The following is an 18,437-nucleotide window of genomic DNA, read 5'->3' as shown; positions in this document are numbered from 1 at the left end:
TCAACATTTAAAAGATTCATGCCTTGTAAAAATATACCATTTTTCTATACTTACTACCAAAGTGAATAACACTTCCCCACATTGTATTCCATTTGTCATCTTGTAGTCTACATTTCTTTGCAGCTTCTTTGTGTCCTCAGAGCTTGCATTCCCGTCTAACTTTGTGTTATCAGAAAACTTGGTTACATTACTCTTGGTTTCTTTGGCTAAGTTATTAATACAGATTACAGATACAGATCAGGTGCTCTGCTTTCCTCCCACAATCCAAAGATGTACGGGTTGGGTGGATTGGCTATGCTAAATTGCCCCTTAGTGTCAGGGGGACTAGCAGGGGTAAATGCATGGGGTTTATGGGATAGGGCCGGGTGGGATTGTGGTCGGTGCAGACTTGATGGGCCGAATGGCTTCCTTCTGCACTGTAGGATTCTATGATAGCTGAGGCCCCCTTATCTAAATACAAACTCTAATAAATTTGTCAAACACTATTTCTTTTTTGTAAAGGCATTTTGACTTTAGTCTTATGATTTTCTAAGTGCACTGGTAAATACTTCCAAGCCCACATTACCAATATGAAAGCAACATTTTAAAATACAAAAACCTGAGAATCCAAATATCACAGTGTATAATAAAAGTAAAAAAGTGACTCACCAGATTACATATAATGTTTAAAATACTGTTAACACAGAAATATTCAGGTATCACTAAAATATCTGAGAAGACATTGAACTGCAAATATTGTACGAGCTATGTATACAATAGTTTAGTTATCCCGCTGAGGTAAAACTTCAGTACAATAAGATTAACTGATGCTGCCGCGAGGTTAACCATCTATTTCTTATAAAGAGGCAATGTTTTCATGAAAAAATGGGAAACCTATTTTTTTTGGAGGGAAGAAATCAGAAAAACTGTTTCATACTTTTAACCTCAACATCAAACACAAATAACATGGGTCTAATTGCCCAACAGTAGCCTGCTAAAAGCACGGTAATGCCTGCATTGAAATAATAATGGGAAAATATACCCTATTGATACCTTCCAACATGAGTTAATTATTGCATCATTCAGAAAGCTGTGTTTGTTTTTTAAAATATTGCTTTAATCCAGTAAGGTCATTTCCACACGTCAATAATTGACTTGTGAAAATAATATCCATTCTAACAGCAACATGAATACTGGAACTGACAAAGCTTTGGACAACATTGACATTTTACAAAAACAGTATAATTTGATCTGATAAAACACCCTGTTCAAAGTGATAAGCAAATCATCACTAATGAATGATTTGTGAATTTTAATGGTAAAAGTTCACTGTATCGATCAAATGAAACATCTTTGCACACGGTTACCTGAGGGCTCAGATGTAACGGAGGAATGCATTGCTCTTTATGGAATACAAAGACCACCATTCAGTGAAAAGAGGCAGAAAGAGAAGAATATCTCAACAAGTTGACTCAGCATAAGGAGAAGTTGATGATTACCTCTTTTCTGTGCCACAGAAAGCCTAAGTGATAATTAATATGGGGAACTTGTAATCAAATCAGTGCAGCTTAATTATTACAATGTAATACAGAATCATATCACATTTCGACCCTGAGTAAACCACGGTATAATATCATGCTCTCAGCATTGTTTTCAATCAGCATAGAAAGAAAATCCTTGGTCAAAATACAATGCATACCTATCACAGATGGTTACTCATATTTAGAACGCAACTGAGTGTTGTCAAGGTCATTGCTATAATGCTATTAAAAACAAAAACACAGCACTTTGATTATATGCAGGCTCAATGCGTAAAGAAAATGCTTAGATGCAACTTGAAAACAATTAACACCTATGTCAGTACGAATAGGATCAAGGATAGAGTGTAATTGGATTGAATTGCTTCTATTTGATCAGTTTTAGACATATATTTGCAATGAAATCTGACTCAAAATAACGTTTTGGTTTTGTGGAACAGGATTATTCTCGAGCACAGAAGGCTGTGGAGACCAAGTCACTGAATATACTTAAGGAGGAAATAGATTTCTAGACTCTAAAGGTGTCAAGGGATATGGGGCGAGTGGGGCAGTATGGTGTTTAGATGGATGATCAGGCACAATCGCGCTTAATGGCAGAGCAGGCTTGTAGGGCCAAATGGCCTACTCCTCTTTTCTGTTTCCATAAGAAACAGAAGCACATGTTATGAAGGGCAGTATAGAAGCCACCAGAGGGGTTCGTTCTGCAGTTCGTGTTGGGGATCCTACAAAAATAGATGTTAGGACAAGTGGCACAATACATATTTTACATGGTTTGTCTATCAAAATTATTTGTTTTGTAGTACTGTAGGGTAGTGGAATCAGGCGTGATCATTTTCCCATCGTCTTTGTGAACAGTGTCTTTGGTTTCCATGAAGATAAATACAAACAATGCAGAATTTAGTAGGGAAAAAAATCAAGCATTTGCAAAGCCGCATACATCAACGTTGAATAGTTTGGCATTATACATTGTGTGTCAATTATTAAAACAAGGAACAGTTTGTAAGCATCAATATATCATATACTATCAACACTATTAGGTAGTCCAACTGACATACAGGCATTTCCCAAATCCCGTGTCCTTGTGGGCATTTGAAAAATCTAAGTTTTAGAACAAATTCTTTATATCAATGAGTGATCTGAGATAACCAATAGTTGTGACATAATCAATGTTGCATTGAGAGACTTCTGTATAAATGTTATAAAAGCAAAATACTGTGGATGCTGGAAATCTGAAATAAAAACAGAACATGCTGGAAAAACTCAGCAGTTCTGGCAGCATCTTTGGAGAGAGACAGAATTAATGTTTCGAGTTCACTATGATCCTTCTTTGGAAATTCCCAAAGTTCTATAGAAGAATCATATTGGACTCAAAATGTTAACTCTGACTCTCACTCCACAGATGCTGCCAGAACCGTTGAGTTTCCCCAGCATTTTCTGGTTTTATGTTGGTATAATATTGCCAGAAATTTTGAATAATGCGGTAGGTGGAGTTATAACAATGGTTTTACCATTGAATGATAGAAATGAAAGTTGGCCCAGAATTTCCTGAAAAGGTCTAACCAGTGAAATTTACATCGATTTTTCTTGAGAATCCATTAGCATATCCTACAAAGTAAAAAACAACGTAAAACAAGTGCACATCAGCATAAGCAATTGGAACCTGAGGAAAGCACTAAAGTTATATCAGATTCCTTCCTCAAGCCCCTCTTAATGCATGTAAACTGAAGTTTGAAGCCATCAAACAATTATTTATACAATCCCATGGAAATTTTTTAAATTGGTAATGCAAATAATTTATAAGTGACATAGTCAAGGTACAAAAATGCATTGTAGGACTTAATAAGGAGAAACTTTTTAAAAACTAACAAATAATTGGAAAAAGTTCTTTGATTCTATATAAAAACAAAGTATAATTTTAATTTTCGGTCATTTTGCACCTCTGCTTTGGGATAAATTTCAGATCGGTTCAGAATTGGCATAAATCATTATATGGTGACAAAAATGTTTTAATGAGTGACAGAGCTTTTGCAGAAATGGCATAATATATATGGCACATATTTTCTGGCAATTCCAAGCCAAAGTGACTATTTGTATCCTAAGCTGATATTTCAGTTTAGGTCTAGTCTTTTACACCTGAAAATCACAAAGTTTTGGCACATGCCCACCTTAAAAAGGGCCATCATTTGTATTCCATTGGATTCATTAAACAGTCCTAGTTCAGCTTTAAAAAATGCTTTTATAATAGATCAGGACGTGGTACATGAACACTATCTGGTTCCAAAGTAAATGAACAGGTAAAAGCAGCACGATAATTCAACACAGGAAGCCATTTATGACTTGCCTAACTTCATTTTTCCTCCTGAATTGCTGCCTGACTGTGGAGCAAACAGGAATTCAGTGCTATATTCCTTCTTTGCCTTATTCTCCAGGAAAGGCTAACAAGGAAATGTGATTTGTCCTGTGGGGGAAATGGCATACTCCATGTGGCAACTGCACACAAAGGTACGATTGTCATCAGAGCTCATTCCACATGGAATGAAGGACATCACCTTATAAGTCAGTATTCCATGTCATAGCCTATTTCTGAATTAGAGAAAACAGCTCTTCAGCAAGGCAGTAGTTCAGATTGTGATCTGCAACAAAAAGTTGAACAGCAATACTGATCAAAAGAAATTACGTCTTCATCCCTAGACGGTTATGTTAAAAAATAGTTTTCATCCCTATCTAGCAAGTAGCTCAAGGCATCCTTACTGATGGGAGCAGTGCTAGCACTCTGCTGGAGGGAATTCCGGTAACTTATCAGTCTCACCCCAGATAGAAGAGGAGGTATTTTTGTTCTTAGATTGTGAAGCAGCTCCTCGATTGTCCTCTTTTGCATGCAAAAGGGAATGAAAACTGTCAGAGGCAGCTTTTGTTGTATGTGACTCTCCCAGCAAGTCAGAGTTCTCAACCATTCCTGGTTTAAATAAAACAGCGTTTGTCTGGACAAAGGTACTGCCATTTTCTGATGGCATTTCATTCAGTGAAATCACAGTAATGGCAGCTTCTCCTTTTGCTGGTGTAGTTGCTAAAGATGATGCACTTGTGTCCTCAAATAAAAACGCGGCCTGCTCCGAACAGCTTTTTCTTGAAATAATTATGTTACCTACAGAGGTGGTGGTGTTGACATCCACAGTAGGTACTTCACAGTTTGGCTGAGTGCTGTTCCACTCCTGGATTGTCTTCTTACGTTCCTCAGCGCTCCGTTTATCCAGCTGGCGAGCCTTTAGCAGTTGAGTTGGGAATACTGTTCCCTGGAAAATGCGGTAGACATACCTGAAAATGAAGTCAATATCTGAGTGTTATTCAGCATTGTTGTTTATTAAATTGAGGATTGGTCATTTGGGTCAGGTGTAAAAATTAAAATCTTAAAAATCTAAAACAGGGACCCAACCTGTGTCAAGCCCAAAGCAACCCCACATCTGTTTTTAATAGAGATGGTATGAGAAATAGGAGACTAATCTTCTCTCAGCAGCCAGGTCGGTCACTGAAACTTTTTAAGGAGGTTGCTAGTTTCTATTTTAACCCACATTGGCTGGGTTTCCTGAACCTTGACAAAAATAAATGAGATTAGTTGAATCTGTCACATGATTGTCCATACAGCACTATTTATGAGCCAAGAGAGGAAAGTGTGCTTCTTCCAGGCCCAAGAAGCTATCCTGTGAAAGCATCTCTGCCATTTACCACCCCACCCCCATCACCGACTCTTGATGCCCCTCGTGAGTACTGCTATCCCACTCTGTGATTCCATTCTTTTAAATTTCCCTTCAGTCACAGCAAATACTGATTCCAAAGTTCGTTCCTATGTCATTTGAAAATGACATTACAGAGGCAGCAGGAACAGACAGGCTATTCTTGTTGCTGTTCTTGCAGCGGTGTTAGTCCCACAACTTTCCTCTCTCGTTTTCTGGATTGCACATTACTTACAGAATCTCTACAGTGTGGAAGGAGGTCATTCGGCCCATCGAGCCTGCACCGACAACAATCCCACCCAGCCCCTATCCCCGTAACCATATATATTTACTCTAAATACTAAATTTATCCTAAATTATTAAAAATACCCTAATCCCCCTAAACTACACATCTTGGGACACTAAGAGGCAATCAACCTAACCCGCACATCTTTGGACTGTGGGAGGAAACTGGAGCACTCGGAGGAAATCCACACAGACACAGGAAAATGTGCAAACTCCACACAGACAGTGACCCAAGGCCGGAATTGAACCCAGATTCCTGGCGCTGTGAGGCAGCAGTGCTAACCACCGTGCCGCCCTGATTGCTGCTGATTGTGTAGGTCAATTGCCATTAGAATGCACATGGCCCTCCTTCAAAGTTTCCTTCCATACTTCCAAAGGACTTCCATTTAAAAATGCTAATCATCGATGAAAAAGAATGAATATAAACAGTGGCAAATTATATGTACACATGATTTTGAGTAACATGTGTTCAATTCAAAGTTCCTACAAATTTGACTACTGCTCTGGTGTTAGCTGCTAGCATGACAACTGTTGCTAAACTTTAAAAAAAGTACTTCCTTGGCTGCAAAGTGCTTGGGAAAACTTTGGCTTTGATTATAAAATTATTTAATTCCAGTGCATTGGATGTGAGTATGGTTAACTAAATCAAGCCAATGTAGATTTATTTAAAGCAATTCATACCTGATAAGGGAACCTGTAATTCACGAAAACCAAAAATTGTATTTATATAGTGTCATTCATTACCTCAGGATGTTCCAAATGCTTTACAACCAAGTATGTATTTTTGAAATGTGGTCACTTTAATTTAGGGAATATGGCAGCCAAATTGCACACAACAAGCTCGCCCAAAGCAATTTAATAGTAACCAGATAATCTGTTGTTGTGATGCTGATAGAGACACAAATATAGGCCAGGACTCTGGGTTAGATAACTCCTCTGCTCCTTTTCAGAATAGCACCATGTGATCCCTTTACATCCACTTGATAGGGCCTCGACCGTATAATTTGAACAGGTTTTACATAAATTTCACATTAGAATAGGATATCTTACCACTTAGAACAGAAGTGCAAATTACCTGGGGAGCAAAGCTACCACTGTGGCGAGGATACAGACCAGGTAGAAGAGTGGATCTGACATCTGTTGCTCCATGATCCAATATGGATTTGAGGGTGGGTTGCAGTTTAGACAAGTTCCTCCAAAGGCCAGTGCAAATACAAAGTAAAATAAAGCGCTGCCTGCCATTATGATCCAATGAATCCAAGTCTGAAACACAAATAAACTATTAGTAAATTAACTGCTGCTGGTTGTCACTTTAAAACATCAGAACCTTAAAAGTTGGCCAGAAATTGATTTTAAATAAGCTGTATTGCTTTGAAAAACCCAGCTCCTATTATGTGCATACCTGACAAAAGGCATGAGTTTGTCATTTTCATCAGGCACAAGTTTAATACTGTTTTTAATAATTTGCAGTAATTCTTTTTAAACCATAATAAAAAGGAACCACCTTGTCCAACTTCATGCCACAGGTTAAGTTATAGCATGTTAGGGTAGGAAACAGTTAACTATCAAGGAATGTTTAAGTCAGTAATTGTAGGTTAACTGGCTAAGCACTTCACTAAGTGTATATAAAGGGGAAACAGGTGAGATAATGTGAGCTTTATGTCACTGAATGAATAAAGTTCTGTGGAGAAGACTTGGTTTCAGTCTGTTTTTCACTTTGAGCCATTGGAATTTTACAGTGGTAGCAGAGGGTGGTTGTATTTGTAAGTAAAAGATTGGAAATTAAGCTTTATTCAGTCAAAAGTTAAAGTTAACTTTATGCAAAGAGTGGTTTGGAGTCACTTTGGAAAATGGCAGAATCATAGTATAGTGTCAGGGCGTTATTACGCACTGATGATTTCTGAGCATCAAATGTATGATCAATAGAAGAATGAAAAAACCATGTGGACACGGGTTATATCCTTACCGATTGGCTTTGGCACTTTTGGTACAATACAAAATACTACTGTACAAAAGCAAAATAAGATGCGAGGTACTTTTGAGTTGGAGCCTGAGCAGTTGAACACAAATGAAGGTTTGGTGATATTAAATTTTATGAAAAGATTTCAGGAATGACTTATTAAGTGCTTACGAGATATAATTACCCGAGAAAAGCAAAGTATCTTAAAAATTTGAACAAAATTAAGCAAGCCATTTTACGTTGTTACTATGCAGTGGTTATGTGATTGGTATTTTTCACCAACAGGATACAGCTGTCAGTCCAAAAAGATGTTCTGCCTACCACACATTAAACAATGATGTGTATGAATTTCAATGCCAGTGCAATGTCAGGTTTGTAGGCCTTGCAGTCCAATAATTAGCTGATAGAAACATGGTATTTGATTAATCGGTTATTCCTCATAGGCAGAATACAGACCATAGTCAACCAATTTGCAAAATTCAAATCCAAATGTCTACTCTTAAATGTGATTTTGTGATTGGACAGCACTTATTGAACAAATCTGAATGCAAAATAGTTAAATTAACAAATTTGAGGTAATCAATTGAGCACGTATAATGGCTCATTTTATGCTTGTTAGAAGGATACACATTTAGACATAGGGGCCTGTTCTCTGCAAACAAAAGGAATATGTTCAAGCCTTGTGCCTTGTTTGTTTATTAAACTTTAATTAGTTAATTTGGAGAAAGTCTGAACCGGGTAATTCTTCACCACCATCCAAAAGAGGCGCAAGGCTTAAAAATATTCCTTTGACAGTGGGAAGGCCTATTGTCCAATTATGGACAGCAGGCAGGCTCTCAAAGTTGGAGGGACAATAGGAGAACATCCAAAACTGAAGTAGCAGCAGTCTGCTTTGTCAGATAAATCAGGGAGTGAGGGTATTGCTATTTTGAGGTGCCCATTCTTTAATTTTTGAAAGTTAAAATGAAAACACACCTCAGGAGCCAGGTCACCAGCATAGTGTGGCTTATGGCTGCACCTGAGACCAGGCAGGGAGGGAGAGTCTCTCAGCCTGCGTGGAGTGTTGACTTGTGGGTTTGCCACCGGAAGACTGAAAAATTCCTGTCGGCCTCCGACAATAGGTCTTTAAGGAGTTGAATTAACTACCCACCACTTGCAGGCTGGTAGCTCGACTGCCCCCAACTTTCGCCCCCCTCACCCTGGGTCCCACCATAAATTGCCTCTAGGAATATGATCCAGAGAAGGGATGGTGCTGGGAAACTGGTATGACAGCCGAAAACATGAATTAATGCACCTAGCCGCCTCTGTGCTTGTTCCTAAAATTCAGCCCAAGACACTGAAACCAAATACTGTTGAACAGGATACCAGTGCTGGGGTGATGGACACTGGGGATTTCTGCAGATAGTACAGGGGACACAAAGTTCTATTGAGTTGGACTTTGTGAAGGGTGGTGCTCGGAGACCAGTGAGGAGAATATTAAAGGAATCAAATCTTGAGTGAAGAAGGCCTTGATGAGAACATGATCATGAGTATGTTCATTCTTTTGAGAACTTCCATTAAATTTCTGTACCAAATATTAAAATATAATCAGATCATTTAGAATTATTCTGAATGTTATATTTTGGCTTTAGGTAGTTTTTGTGTAACATTGTATATTCTTAGGAATAGGATTAGAAAATTAGAATGAGAAAGTATTTAACTTTCGAATGCTTTGTAGAAAGTTATATATTTGATATTATAAAATGGAACATGTAGAATTATGTCCAGTTGAGAAATATATACTTACCCATGTATCGCCTTCTATCATTAGGTGTAAAAGAATTATGCACAGCATTGCTGTATTGATAGGTGTCCCAAATGAGTAGATATCCACATCTGAGCCAAAGTAAGTCTGAAAAGAAAAGGATTAATTTAAAATACAACTTATCATAGCCATGCTGAAGATTCCATTAAGTTAGGTTTTTAATTTTGATGAATGCCTATGAGCTTAGAATGATAGAATGGTTACAGGAGGCCATTCGGCTTGCCGTGTCCATGCTGGCGCTCTGCAAGAACAATTCACCTGGTGCCAATCCCTGCCTTTCCCCCTAGCACTGCAAATGACCAGAGGACAGATTCAAACATGCAAGTTATGGACAGCAGGCGAGCTCAAAGCTGGAGGGGCAAAAGAAGGTCCTCCAGCACTGAGGAAAATTAAATAAGGTGGATTTTGTCACTTTTGAAAACATGATTTTCTATCTTTCAACTGACTGGGAATCTTGCAATTTGAAATGAGACAGAACTATATACTTAAAAATACAAAGCCACCTTCCAAGGTGAATGTGAAAAACGTACAAATTATCCTCAGGGATGTGAGAAAGAGAGAGACCATTGAAATTTGTCACTGTCTAAGGAAGAGACATTAAAATGCAAAATGCTGGATATTGAAACAACAGCTGCCACTGGCAGACCAACCCAAAATCCATTGGAAGTACACAGTGGGTGAAATATTTCGGGCCAGGCTGCAGCCATGACAGAGGGAAATATGCAGGGTAAACAGGCTGAAGGCTGGGCTCTCTCTCTTTTGGAACAAGTGTATTATCCATTTTGGAAGCTGACTTTACTAGAAATCTAACAGTGAACTGAGATTTCGTAATAATTGCAACATCCTTTTCATCTGGCCGCCTCCAAGAAACCCAGCTAATCTAAATCGGCCACAACTTTTAAAAATCTATGTCTCTAGGGCAATCAAAGGACACTTAGCTGTATATTCTTTTTACTACTTTTAAATTGGACACTAGCTTCCCTTACTTAAAATACTTGTGTATGCATAACGTTGCATTTTTATTATTTTTTTTCCCTTGGGTTTGTGGTTAATAAATCTGCTCTTTCTTTGACTCAATAAAACTTTGTTTGATTGGCTCATTATTGCTCACAGTTTAAATAGAGCAAAGAATAAAGAAAATTACAGCACAGGAACAGGCCATTCGGCCCTCCAAGTCTGCGCCAACCATGCTACCCGACTGAACTAAAACCCCTACCCTTCCGGGGACCATATCCCTTCATTCCCATCATATTCGTGTATTTGTCCAGATGCCCCTTAAAACTCAATATCGTATCTGCTTCCACTACTTACCCCGGCAGCGAGTTCCAGGCACCCATCACCCTCAGGGTTAAAAAAAAAATTGCCTCATACATCTCATTTAAACCTTGCCCCTCACACCTTAAACCTATGCCCCCTAGTAATTGACTCTTCCACCCTGGGATAAAGCTTCTGACTATCCACTCTGTCCATGCCCCTTATAATCTTGTAGACTTCTATTAGGTCACCTCTCAACCTCTGTCGTTCCAGTGAGAACAAACCAAGTTTCTCCAACCTCTCCGCATAGCTAATGCCCTCCATACCAGGCAACATCTTAGTAAATCTTTTCTGTACCCTCTCCAAAGCCTTCATATCCTTCTGGTAGTGTGGCGACCAGAATTGAACGCTATATTCCAAGTGGGGCCTAACTAAGGTTCTATAAAGATACAGCATGATTTGCCAATTTTTAAGCTCAATACCCCAGCCAATGAAGGCAAGCATGTCGTATGCTTTCTTGACTACCTTTTCCACCTGCGTTGCCACTTTCAGTGACTTGTGTACCTGTACACCCAGATCCCTCTGCCTATCAATACTCTTAAGGGTTCTGCCATTTACTATATTTCCCATCTGTATTAGACCTTCCAAAATGCATTACCACACATTTGTCTGGATTAAACTCCATCTGCCATCTCTCCGCCCAAGTCTCCAACCGATCTGTATCCTCCAATGGTCCTCATCGTTATTTGCAATTCCACCAATCTTTGCCATCCGCAAACTTACTAATCAAACCAGTTACATTTTCCTCCAAATAACAGCAAAGGTCCCAGTACTGATCCCTGAGGACAAGCACTTGTCACAGCCCTCCATTCAGAAATGCACCCTTCGACTGCTATCCTCTATCTCCTATGACCGAACAGTTCTGTATCCATCTTGCCAGCTCACCTCGGATCCTGTGCGACTTAAATACAATTGGATTCAGAAAAGGCACATGCTCATGAAAAAGAAACTTAAACATTTGTTGTGACCAACCGAGGAGGTTGAACAGAGTCAGTTCACCACATCTCAGCTGGTCACAACAATTTTTAGTGGGTTGGTAGTACAGAACTGGAGTATTGCTGTAAAAAGAGACATGCCGTTGAAGTTTTTCGTCTTGCAATCAACGGACAGAATTGCAAGATTATCAAATTTCAAAGGTATTAACAATTTAACTGAATAAAAACGGTTGCTGATTGGTTAGTTAGTTGAGATGTTACCATGGGGAAAGCCCCAGGGAAATGTTGCCCCCAAGCTTTTGTTAGTTGAACGAGCCAGTGCAATACTTTGACTTGATTTTTTTTTTTGTTTACCCCGAGGACTTAACCCTATATATGGATACACATAGCTTCATGCAAGCGTAAGTGAGACGTTCTCTGTCATTCTCCCCGTCTCTGCGTAGTTTCCTCTAAGTGCTCCGGTTTCTTCCCACACTCCAAAGATGTGCAGGTTAGGCAGATTGGCCATGATAATTGACCCTTAGTGCCAGGGAGATTAGCAGGACAAATATGTGGGTTTACGGAGATAGGGTCTGGGTGGGATTGTGGTCAGTGCAAACTCAATAGGCCAAATGACCTCCTCCTGCAATGTAGGGATTCTATGAAGTGAGCCCCATTGTGAGACCAACTGATAATCATGAATTAGTTGTTTGTGTAATTCTGCTCAATTGTGAATCCTATTCAATGTTGGACCCTACATTTTGAATTTTGCAAGCATGGGCTGGTCAAGTATGGTCCGTACTCTGCCTGTTGTGAACAGCCGAAAAGATGTGCTGTTTGATATGATCCACCAGTCGCTGGGGCATATCTCATATTTACATAAACCAATTACATTTGGACGAGATAGTAGCATAGGGGTAATGTCACTGGACTGGTAATCCAGAGGCCCAGGCTAATGCTCCGGAGACACAGGTTTAAATCCCACCATAACAGCTGGTGGAATTTACACTCAACTAATAAAAGCTAGAACTGAAAGCTTGCTTGAGGTGCCTTTAGAACAGCATTATGAGCCCATTCCTTTATCCGGATCATTAGATAGTCATCAAAAGCTTTTACCGACCACAACATATGCAAGCAGTTTAACACTTTCTTTGTTTGATTTTTCTTCCCCAATATTAAAATCTACCTTATTCCTTTACGCTTATTCTTTTTGATGAAAAATTTAACAGAGAAAACAAAATACAATAGATATTGGATGCAGAGACACTTACAAAATATGGAACAAAGAAGCAGATGAGACTTTGATAAAAAGCATCCAATATGCAGATCCAAAACGTTGATGATAAGTAGGCCTACAAAAAGTAAAAAATGTCAGTAGAATTTTTTATTATTGTAATTGTTGTTCTTTAAGTTAATAACTCTGAACAGTATGCATCAAACCATAATTCTTACATTGAGATTTAGTCAGCACTAGTTAGAATGATGAGTCCATTATAAAATGTAAATAGGGTGATAAGTATTTTTGAGCTTGGTGAAGAAATAGCCAATTTTCAATTCGCACTTAGGCTCAGTCTTAAAGCTAAAACTCCCTGACAGGACGATTCTTCATGGTGAGAGGCTCAGCCCATTCTAACAGAACTAGTGATAGAGAAACAGAATCACACAGAGGCCATTCAGCCCATTAGGTCCACACTGACATGAGAAGCACTGAACGTACCTAACTAATCCCATTTACCAGCACTTGGCCCATAGCCTTGAATTTTATGACGTGCCAAGTGCTCATCAAGTTACTTTTTAAAAGATGCCCTCACCTGGCCGTCATCGCCCTCTGGATAAAAATGTTTTCCCTCACATTCCCCCAAACCTACTCCTCACCTTGACCTTGTGTTCCCTTGTGACTGACCCTTCAACTAAGGGGAGCAGCTGCTTCCAATCTGCCTTGTCCATAATCCTCAATTGTGTACACCTCGATCAGGTCACCCCCTCTGTCTTCTCTGAAAACAACCCAAGTGTACTGAAACTCTGTTCATAGCTTAAATGTTCCATCCCAGGCAACATCCTGGTGAATCTCATCTGCACGCCCTTCAGTGCAATCACATCCTTCCCATAATGTGGTGACCAGAACTGCACACGCTTCTCCAGCTGTGGCCTCACCAAAGTTTTATACAACTCCAACATGACCTCCCTACTTTTGTAATCTATGCCTTGACTGACCACCCCACTAACATGCCCTACCATCTTCAGAGATCTATGGACAAACACATCTAGGTCTCTTTGTTCCTCAGAGCTTCCTAGTATAATGCTGTTCATTGAATACTTCCTCGTCAAATTACTCCTGCCAAAGTGCATCATCTCTCACTTTTCAGAGTTAAATTCCATCTGTCACTAACCTGCCCATATCTTCCTATAGCCCAAGACACTCAGCCTCATTGTTAACCAACTGGCCAATCTTTGTGTCACCCGCAAATTTACTAATCCTACCTGCCACACAGTCATCTATGTCGTTTATATAAATGACAAATAATAGGGGACCCGGCACCGATCCCTCTGTGGTACTCCACTGGACACTGGCTTCCAGTCACTTAAGCAGCCTGCTGTCATCACCCTTTATCTCCTAAAATGAAGCCAATTTTGAATCCACCTCATCATATTGCCCTGTATCCCATATGTATTTGTCTTCTTTATAAGTGTCCCATGTGGGACCTTGTTAAAAGCTTTGCTGAAATCCATATAGACAACATTAACTGTACTACTACTCTCATCTGCACACTTGATCACCTCCTCAAAAGATTCAATCAAATTTGTTAGGCATGATCTTCCTCTGACAAAGTCATGCTGACTATTCCTAATCAAGTCTTGCCTCTCCAAGTTGAGACAGATGTTCCCGTTCAGAATTTTCTCCAATAGTTTCCCTACCACTGACATAAGACTCACTGGTCTGTAGTTCCCTGGCTTATCTCTACAACTACATTAGTTGCTCTCCAGTCCTCTAGCACCTCTCCTCTGGCAAGTGGGGAATGAAAAATTTGGGTCAGAGCTCCTGCAATTTCCTCCCTTGCCTCCCACAGCAGCCTGGGACACAATTTAAAGTTTATTTATTAGTGTCACAAATAGGCTTACATTAACACTGCAATGAGGTTACTGTGAAAAGCCCTAGTCGCCACACTCTGGCACCTGTTCGGGTATAGTGAGGGAGAATTCAGGATGGCCAATGCACCTAACCAGCACATCTTTTGGACTGTGGGAGGAAATTGGAAACCCACGTGCAGACTCTGCACGGACAGTGATCCAAGCCGGGACTCGAACCCAGGTCCCTAGTGCTGTGAGGCAGCAGTGCTAACGACTGCTGCCCAAGTCATCCAGACCTGGAGATTTGTCCACTTTGAAGCCTGTCAATACCTTGTCACTTCCCATGTTAATTTGCTCAAGAACCTCAGTCTCTCTCTGAGTTCCAAACCTTCAACCTAATTCTCTTGATTGACAACAGGGTGTAAAGTATTTGTTCAACATACTACTGGTGTCCTCTGGTTCCACATATAGATTTCCCCCTTGCTCCCTAATGGGCCCTACTCTTTCTCTGGTTATCCTCTTCCCATTGAGATACTTAGAGAATAGCTTGGGATTTTCCCTACTTTTACCAACCAGAGCTTTCTCATATCCCTTCTTTGCTCTCCTAATTGCTTTCTTAAGCTCCACCCTGCATTTTCTGCACTTCACTAATGTCTCTGCTGATTGCTCCCCTTGTACCTGCTAAAAGTCTCTCTTTTCCTTCTCAACGTATCCTGAATATCTCTGGTCATCCATGGTTCTCTGGGCTTGTTACTCCTTCCTATCTCCCTAGAGGGAACATGTTGGGTGTGTACCCTCCCCATTTCCTTTGATTGCCCCCATTGCTCTTCTGTAGATTTCAGCACAAGTAGCTGGTCCTAGTCTACCTTGGCCAGATTCTGCCTTATTTTACAAAAAGCCGCTCTCCCCCAGAGTCACTGAAAGCATAGCCCTGAAAGAATTTTCAGGCAGAATCAATTTTAATTGAGTTCATTCAAATTTATTTGGAAATGAGGGGATTGAATGTACCTGCACCTAGAATCAAAAAATGTTCCATCACGGAAAGTCATTTTTGCCCAGTTTGTGTGTACCAGCACCTTGAAAAAAAACTGCCCTTTTTCACTTTCCCTTAAAACCTTTCTTTTCAAATATTTATTCATTTCCCACACCATGGTTCCCAATTCTAACAATCCCAACTGATGTAGCTTGTGGAAGATTCAGCCAAGGGCAGATACTGCTACTTTTGTGTTACTGCAAAATGATTTCCACTGTGTTAAATCAGACTTACAAAATACTTAGCACGTCCTCTACTGGACTTCCCAGACACTTTAGAAATTTACACTGTGCTTATTTAAGTGTCCTGAGTGTGTCTGAGTGCTAGTGCAATCGTTTTTAAACATTTACAATATACCAGCCAAAAGAGTCTATAAAGGACAATGTTGTCATCTTTGAAAGCTTAAAAGTCCACGCTTTTTAACCTTTCCTTGTAATTCTGTTCTGAGAGGCAGGATCAGTCTGATGGGCCTTGTCTACACTATTTCCAGATATTTCCTGGAGGTTTGGTATGATCAAGCTTCAGCCTGACCTGAACACTGTACAGTTTCAGTATCACAGTCTTAAACTTGAATGCTACTATTGGGGCAGTATCACTCATCATTCTGTTTGCTTTGTGAATTGCTGTTCTGCAATGACTCTACTAGGTCAGAGGTGAGTCTTTCAGCTTCTTCTTGACTGGTTTGATACGATTCAAGTATGTTCCCAGTTTTCCTCCACTGCTTTACATGACCAGAATGGACCACCACTTTATATGGAGTTTGCCTTTCTCAAGAGCAATGAGAGGGGAGAACAATGTGGCTTGCCAATTACCCTCGTATCCCATGAAATAATAAAAAAGGATGCTTAGGAATCTCTCTATGTAGGTAGGTAGCCATTTAAAATTGATAAGTGCTTAAAGGGTTAAGCATTTTCAGTAGAGTTAAGCTCCACATTAATAAATTCAATAAATGGAGGACAACAAATATTAATCATTAAATTAAAGGAAATTTCTACAGATGCTGGAACCTGAAATAAAAACAGAAAATGTTGGAAAATCTCAGCAGGTTTGACAGCATCTATGGTGAAAGAATAGAGATACTGTTTTGAGTCTGGATGACCCTTCATCAGAACTGAAGACAATAGAAAATAGGATGAGATTTATACCGTTAAGGTGAGGCAGGGATGCTGTGGGAAATATGGCATTCTGCCATTAACACATTCTGATCTCTATATGGGCTGCTATCAGCATTGTTCTTAACCATGATCACCACCATGATTTGGAGTTGGGGACCAAGTGTAGTGTATCAAAATTCGCAGATGACACTAAGATGGGTGGCAGAGCAAAGTGTGCAGAGGACGCTGAAAGTCTGCAAGGGGATATAGATAGTCTAAATGAGTGGGCGAGGATCTGGCAGATGGAGTACAATGTTGGTAAATGTGAGGTCATCCATTTTGGTAGGAATAACAGCAAAATGGACTATTATTTAAATGGTAAAAAATTGCAGCATGCTGCTGTGCAGAGGGACCTGGGTGTCCTTGTGCAGGAATCTCAAGGAGTTGGTTTGCAGGTGCAGCAGGTAATTAAGAAGGCAAATGGAATGTTGTCCTTTATTGTAGAGGGATGGCGTTTAAAAACAGCGAGATTATGTTGCAGCTGTATAAGGTGCTGGTGAGGCCACACCTGGAGTACTGTGTAAAGTTTTGGACTCCTTACTTGAGAAAGGATATACTGGCACTGGAGGGGGTGCAGAGGAGATTCACTAGGTTGATTCCAGAGTTGAGAGGGTTGGCTTATGAGGAGAGACTGAGTAGACTGGGGTTATACTCATTGGAATTCAGAAGAATGAGGAGAGATCTTATAGAAACATAAGATTATGAAGGGAATAGATAAAGAAGCAGAGAAGTTGTTTCCCCGGCGGGTGAAACTAGAACTAAGGGGCATGGCCTCGAAATAAGGGGAAGCAGATTTAGGACTGAGTTGAGGAGGAACTTCTTCACACAATTGTGAATCTGTGGAATTCCCTGCCCAGTGAAGCAGTTGAGGCTACCTCATTGAATGTTTTTAAGGCAAGGATAGATAAATTTTTGAACAGTAAAGGAATTAAGGGTTATGGTGAGTGGGCAGGTAAGTGGAGCTGAGTCCACGAAAGGATCAGTCATGATCTTATTGAATGGCGGAGCAGGCTTGCGGGGTTAGATGGCCTCTCCTGCTCCTAGTTCTTATGTTCATTCACATTCCCTTTGTCTTTTCATCTATGACATCTTTGTCAATCTCTCCCGTCGCCACCAACTGATGGTTCTCGATCCAGCTCCTAGAGCTTCCCTGCCTCCTTACCACAACAGTATAAATCTCATCCTATTTTCTATTGTCTTCAGCTCTGACGAAGGGTCATCCAGACTTGAAACATTAACTCTGTTTTTTCTTCATAGACTAATCATTGTTTAATATAAAGAAACTTAAATGTTCATATAATATTATAAAACATTGATACCTTAGAATCTTGCCCACTACTGTAAAGTTCTGGCAGTTGGAGGAGAGTCTCTGCAGAAACATCTTTATCCAGAATGCCATAAATAATTGGTGGAACAGATGTGAAGATGAGGTTGAAGAGGATGAGAATCCAATAATCAATCATTGATGTACCAGACAATCCACAGAAAAATTGGTACCAGAACAGGAGATTCACATAAGCCTAGAAATCAAAACAAATGGCATGAAAGCAAAATACTGAGGATGCTAGAAATCTGAAATTTAAAAAAAACTGGAAAAATTCAGCATGTTTTTCTGAGGAGTGATAGAATCATAGAAACCCTACATTGCAGAAGGAG

At 39.8% G+C, this 18,437-nt stretch overlaps 1 protein-coding gene across 3 annotated transcripts in view; it reads right to left on the bottom strand.

Annotated features, from left to right (window-relative positions):
* Positions 1 to 819: 819 nt before the first annotated feature.
* atp10d (ATPase phospholipid transporting 10D) overlaps positions 820 to 18,437 on the bottom strand; it is a 209,861-nt gene continuing 192,243 nt past the window's right edge. For all 3 annotated transcript variants that reach the window (XM_078217004.1, XM_078216997.1, XM_078216991.1), the window contains 5 exons: positions 18,101 to 18,301; positions 12,797 to 12,877; positions 9,280 to 9,384; positions 6,609 to 6,796; positions 820 to 4,832 (listed from right to left, as the gene is read on the bottom strand). In XM_078217004.1, coding sequence (XP_078073130.1) covers positions 4,283 to 4,832; positions 6,609 to 6,796; positions 9,280 to 9,384; positions 12,797 to 12,877; positions 18,101 to 18,301 — 1,125 coding nt within the window. In that variant the 3' untranslated portion in view covers positions 820 to 4,282. The remainder of the gene's footprint in view (positions 4,833 to 6,608; positions 6,797 to 9,279; positions 9,385 to 12,796; positions 12,878 to 18,100; positions 18,302 to 18,437) is intronic.

The sequence above is a fragment of the Mustelus asterias genome, chromosome 1, assembly GCF_964213995.1.
Source record: "Mustelus asterias chromosome 1, sMusAst1.hap1.1, whole genome shotgun sequence".
Taxonomy (NCBI): domain Eukaryota; kingdom Metazoa; phylum Chordata; class Chondrichthyes; order Carcharhiniformes; family Triakidae; genus Mustelus; species Mustelus asterias.
The sequence above is the reverse complement of the archived record's forward strand: the minus strand, read 5'-3'. Positions and strand labels throughout refer to the sequence as shown.